Below are 16041 nucleotides of genomic sequence, written 5' to 3'. Positions count from 1 at the left end.
TTGAGATTCAAACCCGTCTGGTCTGAGCTCCTGTTTTTCTGCTTTGTTGCAGAATTCCTACAGATGATCACTTAATTATTTTGATTTGCTTCTATTCACTCTATCTCCCCAATGAGTCTGGAAACTCGTCTGGACAGAAATAACACCATGTACATTTTCTTCAACCCTCATATCACCTTTCTAATAGCACTTGATACTCGATATGCATTTAATGAATACTTTTTGATTAATAACACTTCCTTGGCAATAATATCACAAAAAGCATTCCCAAATGAGCTCAACTTTCTATAATAACCTCTCTAAAGCAGTAACATAGTAATATCTCTGAGTATAATACAGGTTTATGAACTACTCATTTTCTACCAAAATACAGATGAAATAACTTTGTAAAAATTACTTTAAAGAAGCAATATGGCAAAATGAAATAGACATATGATACGGAAATTCCTTTCCTCTTTCAATGACTGAATATTTGCTAAGTACATTTTCCACGTGCCAAATGCTTTCATAGGTGCCAGGGACCTAAGACTCAGTCACAGTCTTTTCCTTAAGGAGCTGCTTGGTGGTGGTGGTATTACAGGATGTAAATAAAGATAACACATGCTAGACCTGAGTGAGATGTGGGGAAATCAAGGACAGTGTGACTAACTCCGTCTGGAGGAAAACCAGAGTTAAGAGTATTGTTCCTACGCATACTTCTTACTAGCTGTAAGATACTGGGAAGATCCTTGTCTCGGGTGTTTTTTTCCCACATCTTTAAAATGGGGATAATACATAACTCCCAGAGTTGGTATGTGTTCCTCTCAGCACACTTAGAAAACTCTATTTATTGGCTTGCAAGGGTAGCCATGTGACCAGCTAGCTGTGCAGTACTGGCTTTCCCCCAGAGCTAAGAGTATGGATATCTACAATTACCTGTAAATGTGGTCACAGCAATTGGGAAGCACTGATGATGAGGATTAAACAAGACAATGAATATGAAGTTCTCTACAAATAATTACTATTTCCATCTCACAAAGAATTCAAAGAAAATCAAGTTAATGGTATCCTCAACTCTTCCCTTCATGTGCAAGTGAAAATCAGCTAGCTGAAACATGGGAGGTACTAGGGAGGCCAACTCATAGCAACCGGCCTCTGTGGGTTCACCAGGGATCTCCCTAAGGGTCACACCTGATTTGGCTTGCCTGGTGACTGTCTCTCTTTTTTTTTCTTTCTTTTCTTTTTTTTAAGAGACAATGTCTTGCTTTGTCACTCTGGCTAGAGCGCAGTGGTGTGATCAGGAATCACTGCAGCCTGGACCTCCTGGGTTCAGGTGATCCTCCCACCTCAGCCTCCCAAGTAACTGGGACTACAGGTGTGCACCACCATGTCCAGCATGCCTGGTGACTTTCTCTTGCTTCCAGAAAGATTTGTGGCTAAATTGCACTGTTCTAATCTGGTCCTAACCAGGAGCCTTGTGGTTTGGTCAAGATACAAGGTAATGTTGTATAATGACGATGATACTAAGAATTAACAATAACAATGGTAGCTGCATTGTCTATGGACCATTTACAAGACGCTCAGCATTGTTCTCAAGAGTTTTACATGGCCCAACAACCTTAATATCACAATGGATGCAGAGAGATGAAGCTTTTGGGTTTGTTACAATGTCTTAAATTCAGCTCTTCTTGGTGGAATGATAATTCTGAATCTAACCCATTCTCTTTATTTGGAAAATGTGATTCCATGAATTACCATTTAGGGACATTATAATATTTCCAGACAGAAGAGAGTGGGATACAGAAGAGGATCTAGAAACAAACAAAAAAAGGCTCTAATGTATTCACCTGTTTGCCAGTTCTTTCAAGGCACATCAGCAGAATCCAGATTTCTCATGTCTGGACAAATATAAAGCAATCTAGGGGTCTACCATGAAAGGTGACAGCCATGTGAACTACTGACTTCATAAAGTATGTAGTCTGAGTCTTCTTGTCCCTTAAAATCTCTCCGCTTGCCTCAGAATTAGCATCCTCAGAATGCAGACCTTGTAGCAGCAGAAATATCAGATGTGAACATAAATACTTCTACTCATTGCTACTGTATGCTAAGTATGTACCTTGGAACAGGAACTGTTCTAAGGACTTTATATGCATGTTCTCACTGAATGATTCCAACGATTCTAAAAGGCAGGCTCTATTATTATCCCATTTTGCAGGTGTAGATACTGAGGTTCCATGAAATCACTCTAGATCACAGAGCTGAGAAGCAGTTCTGAAACTAATTCTTCCCAAATCTAGGACATGCCTTGTTACTCACTCCTTCCCCTGCCTTAGGCTGCACATCCTGTAACACGATGGCAATGACTGACACATTGCTCTGATGCTTCACTTGCCTGTCAGAAGGACACCTTAAAGCAAAACAATCTTTAGAAGCAAATCTCAAGTAGTAGTTTTTAATACTGCTAGCAGTTTGAAGCTCATAAAAATCATTCAGTACTCTTCATGGCCGGGCATGGTGGCTCACGCCTGTAATCCTGGCACTTTGGGAGGCCGAGGCAGGTGGATATCTTGAGGTCAGGAGTTTGAGAGCAGTCTGGCTAACATGGTGAAACCCTGTCTCTACTAAAAATACAAAAATTAGCTGGGCATGGTGGCAGGCACCTGTGATCCCAGCTACTCAGGAGGCTGAGGCACAAGAATTGCTTGAACCCCGGAGGCAGAGGCTGCAGTGAGACAAGATCGCGCCACTGCACTCCAGCCTGGGCGACAGAAACAAGGCTCCATCTTAAAGAAAAAAAAAAATCATTCAATACTATTCATTAGATTCAGCAACCTACTTATTTCTGCAAATATCGACAGTAATTTTTTCAAAATTAATCACTTTACGTGTCTTTTCCCTGTGTAACAAAAGATGCTTTTCAATTTTTAGACACCTTCTAAATTTAGACAATGATGATATAACTTAATAGGCAGTGAGATGGTAATGGTTAGGAGAATGCAATCTGTATGCATTCTCATCCATTTAAAATGATTTAAAGAGGGTTTATAAATATGTTGTTAATAATAATTTTAAAAGATAATTCAATGATTGGTTAAATAAAAATACCAAACTAGATTTCAAAATTAAAAGTAGTTAAAAAAAAAAAAAAGGTGATTTATTTTACATAGACTTTAATATGGAACCATGTAATTTTTTGAGTGGAATGGGCTGAGAGCTAACGTAGTCCAGTTCTCGTTTTATCGCTGCAATTAAAGAGGAAGAAACATAGCCAAGCACTTTAACAGTACAGGTGTCGAGTCAGACAGACCCAAGTTCAACCCCTGCTTCTCCACTGACCAGCTCTTCCCCTATCATTCACAAGTCACAGAGGCAGTTCTTGAAAATGCCGTGCCTGGGAAGCAGGAATGCCATAAACTGAGAATTCAAATAAAGGATTCTCCTCTAAAACAGATGTGTATCCATTCATTCATTCATCCACTTGACAAATATTTATTACATACACACTAGTTGTTTGACCTTGGGCAAGTTACATAGTTGCAGTCTGCCTTGGTTTCCTGAGCTATAAAGTGGGTGTCTACATTACAGAGTTGTTGCAAGGATTAAAGGAGTTAATGCACATAAGGTGTTGGTGGTGGGTCCCAACACGTTGGAAAGGCACAGTGTAGGATATCATTATTCTACTGCTACTACTACATGCTACGTTAGGAAAAATGGTGGTCACTAAAGCATCTCATTTGCATAGAACTAATCTCTCGCTCCAGAGATCAATCCTGGTAGTGAAGCCATTTGGGAACTTGTTCACCGGGACTCCAATTTGACAGTGTGAATGAATGCATGAAGAGAAAAATATCCCACCAGCATTTGCCCACATATTTTGTGTTTTGCCTTCAGATGGCTTTGAAGTGACCTATGTTTTTCACATGGCCTTCACGTGAGATGGATGTTTCTGAGTATGTGAAGAAGCTGGCTATGTCCCTGTAGAACACAGCAAAGCTAAGTGGTTCTTTGGGGGTTAGGCCTTACATGTAGTCCTCACTGCACAGAACCACAATCAGTTGGAATAACAACCTGGAGAAAGCCAGTCATTGCTACTGCACTTTCCTTACAGTTCTCTGATGGTCTGAAGAGTTCATGTAGATTCCACAAGTGTCCTGGAAATGCTCAGGATATGGCTGAAGTCCTACCTAACTCTCACTCCTGATCCTGGAAACCACAGAGTATGAAAAGAACCTTGAGTAGTCATGTGGCTTCTCAGTCTTACTTCTCATAGGAAACCTTACACTCATCAACCCAGAGAAACCAGAAATAAGACCTTGAGGGAAGGTTCTCTCCAAAACTCGTTCTGATGTGCACGTCTTACTAAACAAACAAGAAACAAACATAAACTTGTACGAAATGTGTCTTCCCTGCTCTATATGTGTGATATGTGTGCATATCTGTATACACTGGTCATTATTCTCTGAAAGTTAAAATGTTCCTATCAAAGAAAAAACAAAAATCAATAAAAAATCATTTAAAAATGTCCATTCGTCCCACATGTTCTGGGTTGTCCCATTTTCTATCTTGTTTTCTAACTCTAGCTGCACTCTCCTATGAACCTTCCTTCCCAGATTGTCACAAGTATTTTTTAAGTGGCTACGGTCAGCTTAAGATAAGCCATTAGGGAGGAGGTGTGACTAATCCTTAGGTGGAGGGGAAACCCAGTTGAAGTTTCCCTGCATGATACTTTTTAACTGATGCGTCGCAGGTCCTTGCTTTTTTCGGTAACCCAAGAGCTAGCATGCTGAGTCACCGTCATCTTGTTACCGGTTAGGACTCCACAGTTTAGGAAGCAGCTACCATCTGAGTGGAAGACACTAGGTCTGAGAGAGGCAGGAGTCTCATGTCTTATCCCACCTCCAGTCTTCCCCTAGATGCGTGACCCCAGACAAATTCAACTGTGCTAGGAAGAGGAGCCTCACAAGACCTCTTCTTTTATAGATGAACTTCGTTGAGTGACTTGTCCACAGTCACAATGAACCTTTCCATGACTCTGATCTCTCAGTTATTGGGGAAAAGGAGAAAGAACAATCACATGTGGTATCTCAGGATGTTACAGGTCAAATGAGATACATATTTAAGGATCTGGCAAAGTTTAAAGCTCTAAAATATGAGGCAGTGACAGCTTTGTCAACTCAGCTGCATCTTCTCTTCATGCAGCATGTGCTGTCCTATGTTTATTGCTATCGACTTTCTGTTTCCAGCCTCCTCTCCTGTTTACTCAAGACACACTGAATTCTGACCAAGTCCTACAAGGAATTAACTCCATCTTCAGTTTAAAGTTCTCGACAAACTTAAGGAGTCTACCCTCTCTTAAGCAACCATCCAACCCACTTATGTTCAATGAGGCTAGATCGAAAATCGTCTCCCGCTGAGCACTTGTGTGGCAGGTAAAAGCCCGTTCTGTGAATTAACCAGTATGTTTCATAAAGCCTCTGCTGGCAGCCGACATCTGAATTAAGGCTGCTGCTTTTGTACTTCTGTAGCCTGCACTCTCACCATCATAGCACACTATGCTGCACTTGTCAGTCTCCTTTCTGTAACCCCGACTAGACTGAAGCTCACTGAGGGCAGAGGCAGGATCCTTGGCACTGATGACATTTGGACCAGATAATTCTTCATTGTGGGGCTGTCCTGTGCTGTGCATTTTGTTGAGCAGCATCCCTGGCTTCTACCCATTAGATGCCAGTATACCACCCTCATTTCTACCCTCACTTGTGACAGCAGCTGACCAAAAAAGGTCTCCAAATATTGCCAAATGTCCCCTCAGAGGCAAAAATCACCCTTGGTTGAAATCCTCTGTGCAGAATGCCTTTTTCATGCAGAGCACTCAAGAAATACTTGTAGGAGAATGCATAGGTTAATGGAAACAAAATGCTGCAATGTACAAGCTGCAGAAAAATCAAGCTAACTTATTTTAGTTGTATTGCTTTCTGTAATGCCTGGCATACAGCAGGTGCTCAACATATACTTGTGGGGTGAACAAATGTTTAATGATTGTAAATGGCTTCCTGTACCCCTGGTAAAATTTTTCCCCTCAGGTGGGCCCAGGTGAGGTGGTGAGCAACTGTCAATGCTAGGGAGAGAACAATAAAATCTCTTAGCTATGGAATTAGGGATCAGAAACATCACCTTGCAGAAAGGTAGGGGCTGTGCCCAGACCATTAGCTCTCCATATAATTCTAGCTCTTGGGACAGAAATCAAATTATTTGCACTGGTAATATTTAAATCATCTACCAGTGTTCCTGGATCCTTTAATGCACAACTCTGACAGGGCCATGAAGCACCAGGAGGATTGCAGGACATCCAGAAGGTCAGACATTGAGTCATTAGTGTCACTGCTGGGAATTGAGCCTGCGCCTTCCTGATTCTCTGTACAGTACTTGATTACACTGATTATTATGGATGCAAATTAAGACTTATCACTATTGTGAAATAACAATGCAGGTTAATGATATTCTTTATTGCCATGCTAACATTTTTTTTCTAGAGGGGAAAATTATAGGCATGAAACCAATTAAGCCACCTTTCTTTCTTTTAAAGCTTTTTTAGTTTTTCTAAAGGATGATTCTTTCTGTGGCTCACTGCTTAACAGTGCAAACTCATTTTTTGTTTCCTAGGTCTTATTGAGATAGATGCTAATATTGGTACTGCCCACTGTGCCCCTACAAATTGAAAATGACTAGGCTAATACATTATCTCACAAAGGGCAGTCATAAATAGGAAAAGCAAATATTTTGAAATGAATATTCAATGGACATTCTCCTGAAGAGGTTAGGCATTGCTGGAAATGCCTCCCTTGAAAATCTTTGTTTCCAAGATTTCCCTATCCTGGACACTACTGTAGGATGGCTCTCTTCCCTGGATTGAAATGGTGGCTCCAGAATACAATGGCAGACTAATTTATGTGTTCCCCAAACTTAAATAGTTTTCCTTTACTCCCAGGTCTACAAAATATCTGCCACAGAAACCTTTCACATAGAAGGATGTCATGTCATATGTATATTGTTAATGTAACTATGGTAACCAAAAATGCCACCAGTGTGTCTGTTTCATACACAAATGAGGGGACAGCTGTGGAGTCCACATGTCTGCCAGTGGTATAATAGATGTGAGCTAGGACAGCCTGGGTTGGAAAATTACAACTCATTTATATTAATCAGAGCTTTCAAATAACACTCCAACCTCTGAGCAATAAAGAGTATAAATGGGAGGCAATAAGCCACTCTAAAAGCAGTTTTCACTCCACAGATTTTAAAACTTAAGTGTCTTAAGCTGATACAGCAGCATCTTTAGAGGGTACTCTGAAGTCAGAGTGGACAGGACCTTGGGAATGTATTATTTCAAGTTCACCCTTAGCTTCTTCACATCTCAGTTCATTAGATAAAATGGTTCCATATAAGTTAAATGTTTATGTTAATTGTGGTACTGGAGGTATGGCTTACATAAACCTTTTAGTAATCTCGCTGATTATGGCAGTTAGTCCTTCCAGCCTTATTCTCCCAACTTGATTATGTTATACATGACAAAATTGAAGGCTGGTATGGAGTTAAGCAACTGATCCAAGATCATCCAGCTATGACTGGATAATAGCTTGCTAACCAATCAATCAAGTGATAAAATTGTTAATAACTCCCGACATTTGCCTACAGCTTTGAAAACATTCAAAAAGTAAAAAATATAATAGTAGTAAAGCTTGCATATTGTTTCTTTTAAAAAACTGTAACATAAAATGGTATGTATTTTAATTATTGGATAATATGCTTAACAGTTCTACAGGGTGCCCATAAAGTCTGGAAACATTTATCATTTTATCATGGATTATAATGCAATGTCAATAAACCATTTATCATGCATTTATCTATATTTGAAAACTTGGGAGGCTACATTCTGTAATAGATCTGTAAAGTAGGTGAATGCTAATATGCTAAAACAAGAAATTAAAAAGCAAACTTCACCTAAAAAGACTTGAGAACAAATGGATCCCTTGGTCACTAAAGTATTGAATTTTACAGATAGGGGTTAACTTTTATCTCTATTCTGTACTTTGAGCCAAAACAAGAGAATAAATGTTTTTCTGACTTCATCTATATAATTTCATCCTGAATTAAATATTAATCAAAGCTCTATTCATGAGTTAAAGATACTTTCATTGTTCCCAGAAACATACGACTCTAAATGATCATATGATTCTAAAATGGAATTTGCTTTATCTCCAGATTGGCTTAACCCAAAATAGATGTTCAGCATAATTTTTAAAAATTAAATACAATATTTGAATAACCTGACATTAGTGCTGAAACGAATCATTCAGAGAACTATTATTTTGTAACTTAAAAATAAATTTTAAGTAAGCATTATGCAAGTCTTGTAAAAATGGCATCTGCATCCTATAATTTACCATATTTTATTTATGACTTATGGCCTACTTATGGTGGTATAAAAAGCCCACCATTCTGATTATTTATCATCATTATTTATATTCCACTGGCTTGGGAAGTAGCAATATAACTCTGTAAAGACCGATTTTCTTTAGTACCTAGTATATTCCCGTGAGTGTCACTGCTTTAGAATATGTGGTAATGGTTCTAGCAGTTAGATCAAGAAGGTGGCCTTAGCACAGACTAACTAGTGAGAGATCAGTGGTTGAGTTTTTCCTTGCTTTCCCAGAATTTCAGACATTAACCAGAGCTAGCTGAGGTTATTTTTTTTAGAACCACAGTCTGCAGTTGGATCTGGTCTTGAGATCTTTTATTTAGCAGAATGATCCCTTTCTAATAATTAAACACTTTATTACTTTTATTTACCAAGGAATGAGTTCTAATCTTTCCTTTCATTAGACTTGCAGAATAAAGATTACACAGGCAGGTTAACTGCCAAAGATAAGGTTTCACAAATGTGAGCGTCGTTTTTAAGTTACCAGGTTTCAAAAATACCTTGATAACTTTACAACAAAATGGTTTATAGTCTAGAAATGTCAAGTTTAAGTTACCCTTCAACTCTATCAGGAAGCCAGAATCCCAGGCGTGAAGAGCCAAATTAAGAGTTTATTATGATGATTTGTTACTTTCTGACTTCTATATAGCTCTAAGACAGAAAATGCAAACTTGGCTATAATATTTTCTTACTGAAAACGGATTCAATTCATTTTTCCCCTCCTGGGAAAATATCGCCTTATGTATAAAAGGCACTGAACCTGCAAAAATAACTTAAGGGAACATGTAAAATAGCAGACCAACATCTGTTGTCCACCCCTCCCCCCAAACACTGGGCCCTCCAAAACAATGTTGTCTTTTTATTCTGGTGGGGGGTGGGGGGTGTTGTATTTTAATGTCCCTTTCAGTGAATATATAGGATACAGGGGCAAATGCTGTTCCGTGAATAGGTTCTTTTTCCCTTCAACAGTGTTTGAGGTTGACAAAAGAAGAGGCCACTTGGGCTGGTTAGTCGTAGGTATTAATAAAATCGCCTGCCTCACGTGCGGCCCACACTGCCTGCTTTTTGTTCAGCTGTCGCACAATGCCAAGAGGTGAACAGTGCAGTGTGGTCACTCAGCTAATGTTAGACACAGCAGAAAGGCCCTTGCTCCACAGTCTATTGCACGACTGCCTCCCCGTTCACTGTTCTGTGACCTGAAAACCATTAGGGTAACTAGGGATGGGACAGTTGCATCACCTCCAGTTCTACAAGTTTGGTGCCTTAAGAACGGAAATGACTTTGACCAGACAGTGGACATTCTCAGGAGATCTTCATGTCGGTCAACGACAACGATCTTCTACTATAATGAATAGCTCTGAAGATGAGTACCAAATTTGAGCAAGAGTCAAATTATTAAAAGAAAAATCGAAAAGTTGGGTCAATTCAGAAATCATTTCAAGCCGCCGGAAGGGGATTAAAGTTACTGTCTGCTTCACACAAACATTTTCCTAACTAGCACAGGATATCCAGCTTGAATACTGCACGAATATAGACAGCCAGGTAAAGAGCAAGCAGCACTTTGAGCTTTCAATACAATAGCACTTAAAGAATTTGTCTCTTGAATAAAAGTGTCAGCAAGCCATGGAATTTCCAAACAAAAACTCACACTGCGTCTTTATTCTATTTTCTTAAGGTCTATTGTTAACTGAAGACTCCTTGTCTTTTCAAATTCCTTCATGTGAATGGATGAGGCCAGACATCTGCCAGGATCCGCTCACATTTGCATGCAAATCAGAGACTTCGGGACACATATGGCCCTGGAGCCAATAACACTTTTACTCTAGATTTATACTGATTAAAGTGCCTTCCTGAACTTTCCACTCCTCCAGCCCTAGCTTTTAAAAATGAAATAATGAGCCTATTCCACTAATATTATTTAGACTGTCATGGCAAAACAAAACAAAACATGTTGTCTTTTATCCTCCACGCAAAAGCTCAAGTCGGCAGTACCTGTTCCCTCAGCCAATTAGAATTCCACTTTTCCTTTACTAATTTAGGTTTGGGAATGAAAATACTTACGGTGGGATAGGATTTATACTCTTAGCCTTTGCCTGTGAGGTTCAAGTGTTTCACAACCATTTGTACCTCGGCCAGTCATTCCCTCACCGCCAGGCTCTGTTCTTGGCGTGGGGGCTACAGCGGTGAACACCGCAAGCAAGGTCCCTTCTCCTGGATCTGGCATCCGGGCCGCGTTTCCTGGGCCGCGTTTCCTGGTCCGCGTTTCCGCGCGGGCTCCCCTGGAACCGTCCCGGGACGAGCGGCCCTCCCGCTGCTGGACTTTTCCCCCCAACCCCAGCCTGCCAGGCAGGGACTCCCTGGGCGGGAGGCGGGCGCCGCGGGAGGCGGGGAAGCGCCGAGTCGGCGGCTGCCCACACCCCTTTCCACGCAGCACAAAGGACACTCGCTGGCAAACTTTCCTCGCTTCTGACCCCGGCCGAGCCAGGAACTCAGCGCCGGCTCTGTTCCTGGCGGGGATGAGGCTTCCCTAACATTTTAGGCTCTCTGGCAAGCGTCCTTAGGGTGCCACTCCTTCTGGGCTCAAGGCTCACAGGCTGAGGTCTGTCCCTGCGTGGACCGCCGAGAGTTGGGTAGATTCTTCCCAAGGCTCTGACTTCAATACTTTCAATGCCTTGTCAATTATGCCTCTTGCCCCTTTCTCTTACCAAGGCCACCGCCAAGACACCCTTTTTCTTTTCTCTTCCCATAACCCGTCACTTTCCTCTCCCTCCTCTTGGCCCTGTTTCCAACTCCCTGGGCCCCCTTTCCGCGCTGTTCTCCAGCCCCACCTGCCTTCCCCAGTTCACATCCCGGCAGCCCTCCTCCCTCCCAGTCCCCGGGCACCACCCTCCCCTGGTCGGCCCCTGAAATCCATCGGGCTCCGCTCCAGTCACTGCCTTTTGCCTATTTCTATCTGGCCTGCCTTCCCAACTAGCGCTCTCCCACACCTTTGTTTTTTGGTAAGGGGGACAGAGGGAAACGGGGCACTATATTCCCGTTTCCCGACTTCGTCATTTTCCCCAGCTCCATGAGCCGCGCCCCCTCGTCCCCCTTAGGCCCGCGATCTTACCCCGAGGTTCCCACACCCTGCATAGTCTCCCACGCCACCAAGTTTACCTCGACTTCCCCACGGTGCCTCCCACACCTCCCGCCGCGGCGCGGCCGGCCAGGGCACTTACCCCGAGGCCCAGCCGGTGGGGGTGTTGGGGTGCGCACGGACCTGGCACCCGCGGCAGCAGCAGCAGGAGGAGGAGGAGAAAGACGAGGAGGAGGACCGGCTGAGCGGCGCCTCCTTCCCAGCCCGCAGCGCGCACTGGCTCCTCGGGGGACCCCGGCAGAGCACCAAGACTGGAGACAAGGCGGCGACACAAGCAACAGCTGCTGCACGGGACTGGGCTCAATTGGCTCTTGGAGGCCAGGGCAGGGGGAGGCAGGATTGGGAAGGAGGGTCGGAGAAGTGGGGTGCAGAGGGCGGGGCAGCGAGCTGCCAGGTCCTGAGGAAGGTGCCCCAGGCGCCTAGGGATGCCGCCGCGCCGTGGCCGCCGCCCGAGCTGACGCCGCCGGCCCCTCTCCCTCCCCGGCGGGCGCTTGCAGCCGCGGGCGCACGGGCCTCGCCTAGTTTCGCCGCTCGCTGCCTGCGCCTTCGGTGCGCCCTGCTTTGTGCTCCCCGCAGCCGGCGTGCACCTGGTGTAAGCAAAGGCGGTCAGCTGATGGGCCGCGCGCGGATTGGCTGCTCCGCCGTCTCCTCCCCTCCCGCCCGACCCCCTTCCCGGCCTCCCCCTCCCGCCCCCGCCCCCGCCCTCGGCTCAGCCCCGTGCTGGGCACCATCTGTAGACCGCCCAACAAAGGCGCAGCGCGGCGGGCCTCGGGTGGCCGGGCCGCGCTGCGCCGCCGCGGTCGCCGCTGCAGGGAACAGTCGGCCGCCGCTTTTTGTCTAGGGGACAGCAGGCTGCGGCTGGGTAGAGAGGCGAGGCGCATTGCCGTTTCTCAGCAAAAGACAGACCAAAAGAAAAAAAGCGTCCGTGCTAGGAGGCCAGCTAGGCACAATGGGGCCGCATCTTTTTGCAAGGTAGAACTCGGGCTCGGGAGCTGAGAATCAGACACAGTTCGGCTTGGGGTTGTGAGAGCGAAGTTTCCGGGTGAAATCCGACCCTGCGTCTTAAAATACAGGGCGCGTCCTCGGGCTATGTGTGCGCGCCCGGGGGTGTCCTCGGCGGAGCTGGCCCGGGCCAGTGTCCTTGCCGCGGGAAGGAGGATTCGGACGCTTAACTCAGTGGCGAAGCCGCTTCCCATTTGAGGAGGCTTTCCGAAAACGTTTCTGAAACTTTGAAATTACAGCTTCTGATTTGTTAGGTGTGGAAGTTGTGTTTAAATAGGCGGTGGAGGACTGACTAAGAACGCCGTCTTATGTGGAGGGTGTCTTAGAGAAAGGGGAGGAGAGTGGGGAGGGAATGGGTCTTCGGAAACTGCACTTGAACCTGCGTCTCAACTTCAAAGTCGCCAGCCCGGAACAGGGCTCCAAAGAAGCCTTGGCACCCTTTATTGGGGGAATCGGCTTTAAGCGAAAGCATCATTAGCCCGTCAGTACTGAACAACTTCTGGCAAAGGAACGTGGTGACATTTCATCATGATGTCTAAGCTTAGAACTTAAGAGAATTTGGAAGGATACATTATTAGAGAATCATCTTTTGGATTCTTCAAAGCCACAGGATAAATTCAATGTCAGTAATCATGTTCTTGATCCCTATAAAATTTCTTGGCGTCTCGCGTAGTCTCTGATAAATGTTTGATGTCTTTGTGTGTCTTAATACTTTGTTATCCTGAAACTGTGTCATGTAGACATAAATGGTCACAATGTGTCTTAAAAGGCTTTAGGAAAAGATGATATTAGCACTTGGGCTGGAAGGTCGTGCAGAGCAGAGGAAGAAAAAAGCCCACTGCTGTCTACAAATGAATAGGAAGATTTAAGATCTTTCAAAGCAAGTTGAGTCTAGACCCTTACCCAAATTTTGTAACATGATTTGGTCTCTTCCCCCCTTTTCATGCAGATTATCCATGGAGTTAGCATGCAGATAGCATGGAGTTATCTGATAGAAGGTGGCCTCTGGTGGAAGTACAGAAATCGAATGGTCAGGGAAAGATAGAATGCAGGTTTCTTAGGTAGTCTCTATTAGGTTTCCAGCCTGTCTTCCTGGGAGTGGAAGAGAGATGAGGTTGTGCCCTTCGAGGAGGAGCTTTACAGAGGTAGGTCTTGGAGGAGCAGTTGGAACAATTAATTAATGATGGTGAGAGTTGCTCCTAGGAGGCCAGATCTAGAACAGCCTCCAGGTTTTGGAAGAGACTTCATGAGAATGGTATAAGTCAGGGACCAAGGTATGAATTTTGAAACCAGGCCAACACTGCTTAGATCCTAGCCCTGCAATTTATAAGCTGTATCCCTAAGGGCAAGTCACTTTATCTCTTTAAGCCTTGGTTTCCTTGGCTGTAAAGTAGTGTTAATAACAGTACTTATCCCAAAGGATTGTGATGGTTAAGTGGGAGTAAACACATAAAATGCTTAGGACAGTGTTTAGTATATAGTAAGCATTCAACGACAGGTGTAAACTCTAGGCATTATTAGGCAGATATTGAAGACTAAAACAAGACATCACTTCAGACAGGTGGGATAATGATTCCACATGTGACAGAATATCTCAAAGGCACTAGCTGCTCCAGTGGAGGAAATGGACTCTGTCTCCCCCCTGTTCAATTCATTTCTTTTCAAATTAGCATATCATTTATTTAAACTAATTTCCCTCTTCCCCAAAGCAAGAGTGAGAGAGGCAGCTTTTCCCATTTCTACTTGACCACTGCATGCATTTGGTTCCAGACAGAGAGAAGAGCATTATCATTAGGAAGACGTGTGTCAGGGATGGGGGATGGAATTTGGGTGAGAAGATGGGGCTTGCTGTGGACAGAAGAGGACACATGAGCATGACAATTATAAAAGAGTCCGAAATGTGGTGCAATTATTACAAATTTGCTGAATTGCCTGAATTGGCAATTGGTCCAAATTTTAGAAATTGCCACTTTTTAACTCCGCAAAGGGGTTTTGGGACTGTCTTGTTAACTGACACTTAAAAGCTCCTTGTCACTGGGATGGATGAAGAGGAAACACACAGTCAACGAACCAGCATAACCAAGTCTCTTACTTCTTGCTTAAAGAGCTCAAATCCATCTGAATTACTCCTAGTGAGCTCACCCAGTCCTGGGATCCTGAATTTATTAGTTAGTAAAAAAGCACTTAATAGTTATTTATTAAGGTGTGGTAGAAGACCTTGGAATCTTTGAAGGAGAATGGAATTGGAGACAAGAGCCCAAGAGTTCCCAAGAGAGCAAGGTCTTACTGTTGATGTAAAGAGTTCTTGCCCCTGAACTGGCTATGTTGAGACACCACAAACCCCTCTGGATTCCTGCACCCAGCCCCTCAAGGTTCTTTAGCTTTGGTTTGAAGGAACATTATAATTGGTATTAGCCTAATTGTACTAATCTATGTGGTAAATGAAGAAAAAAAAGAAACTTCAGAAGATAATCATTTGAATAATCTTTAAAAGAACATCTATTTTTTGAAAAGAAAATTATCATATGCCACTTAAAACTGCAATTTTTCAAAGTTGAAAATATGTCTCTCTCTAATTGAAATATTAATAGAGTAGTGGTAGTCAGAGTTCTTTCCAATTTCTGAACTAAAATTGTAGTTTTAAAACAACCACCAGCAAGCTCTTAGAGGGTGATGACGGCAGCTTAAAATTATGTGACTATTGTGATCATTGTTAACTTTCATACCAAATATATTGTTTCCCTAAGAATTTTTGATAATGAGTGAGTTTACTACATATACATAGTTCCTGTTCTTCTAGGTTTTTTGTTTGTTTGTTTGTTTGTTTGTTTTTTTACTGTATATGAAACATCCCAACAAAAAAAAAAGGGATTAGTTGAGGTTTCTGTAATTAAAACTAGTTTTTGCATTTTTGAATTTAAGCTTAAAAATTTGACATAGAACTAAAGTGACCAACCATCTTAGTTTGCCTGGGAATCTCTAGGTTTTAGTCCTAAAATTCTCAACATCTCAGGTAACCCCTTAGTCTTGGATAAACCAAGATGATGGGTGGTTCTAAATGGAACTAACATTAATAGGTTTATGGTGCTGTTGCAATTTTAGTTGAGTTGCAGCTTTGCAGATATACCAAATAACATTTTATTCCTGACTGAATAAAGGGTTCTGTTTCCACTTGTAGAACTTGGTTGTTGCAGAGATGTTGACAATCATTGTATTGGTCCATTCTCATATTGCTATGAAGAAATACCCAAGACTGGATAATTTATAAAGAAAAAGAGGTTTAATGGACTCATAGTTCCCATGGCTAGGGAGGCCTCACAATCATGGCAGAAGGCAAAGGAGGAACAAAGGGATGTCTTACATGGCAGCAGGCAACAGACCATGTGCAGGAGAACTGCCCCTTATAAAACCATCAGATCTTGAGACTTACTCACTATCATGAGAACAG

At 43.1% G+C, this 16041-nt stretch overlaps 2 protein-coding genes across 2 annotated transcripts in view; one reads left to right on the top strand and one right to left on the bottom strand.

Moving 5' to 3' along the window:
• The window catches only part of LRRN1 (leucine rich repeat neuronal 1), a 50853-nt gene extending 38693 nt beyond the window's left edge, over positions 1-12160 (bottom strand). Inside the window, exon 1 of the mRNA XM_033210496.1 lies at positions 11674-12160. The gene's annotated coding sequence lies outside the window, so the exon portion shown is untranslated. The remainder of the gene's footprint in view (positions 1-11673) is intronic.
• Positions 6125-15371, top strand: LOC117078081 (translation initiation factor IF-2-like). The gene is made up of 3 exons (XM_033201593.1): positions 6125-6161; positions 9425-9548; positions 11607-15371. The coding sequence occupies exons 1-3, from the start codon at positions 6125-6127 to the stop codon at positions 12430-12432; spliced, it is 987 nt and encodes a 328-aa protein (XP_033057484.1). The 3' UTR covers positions 12433-15371.
• Positions 15372-16041: the final 670 nt, after the last annotated feature.

Source organism: Trachypithecus francoisi, unplaced genomic scaffold, assembly GCF_009764315.1.
Source record: "Trachypithecus francoisi isolate TF-2019V2 unplaced genomic scaffold, Tfra_2.0 Lachesis_group0, whole genome shotgun sequence".
In the NCBI taxonomy this organism is placed as follows: Eukaryota; Metazoa; Chordata; class Mammalia; order Primates; family Cercopithecidae; genus Trachypithecus; species Trachypithecus francoisi.
Note: the sequence above shows the minus strand (reverse complement) of the source record. Positions and strands in the feature narration are given on the sequence as shown.

Coding starts and splice junctions, on each gene's coding strand:
- LOC117078081 (XM_033201593.1), top strand. CDS start 6,125: ATGGAATTAGGGATCAGAAACATCACCTTGCAGAAAG. Junction 6,162..9,424: donor AAACATCACCTTGCAGAAAG/GTAGGGGCTGTG, acceptor TCCCTTCAACAG/TGTTTGAGGTTGACAAAAGA. Junction 9,549..11,606: donor CTGTCGCACAATGCCAAGAG/GTGAACAGTGCA, acceptor CACGCCACCAAG/TTTACCTCGACTTCCCCACG.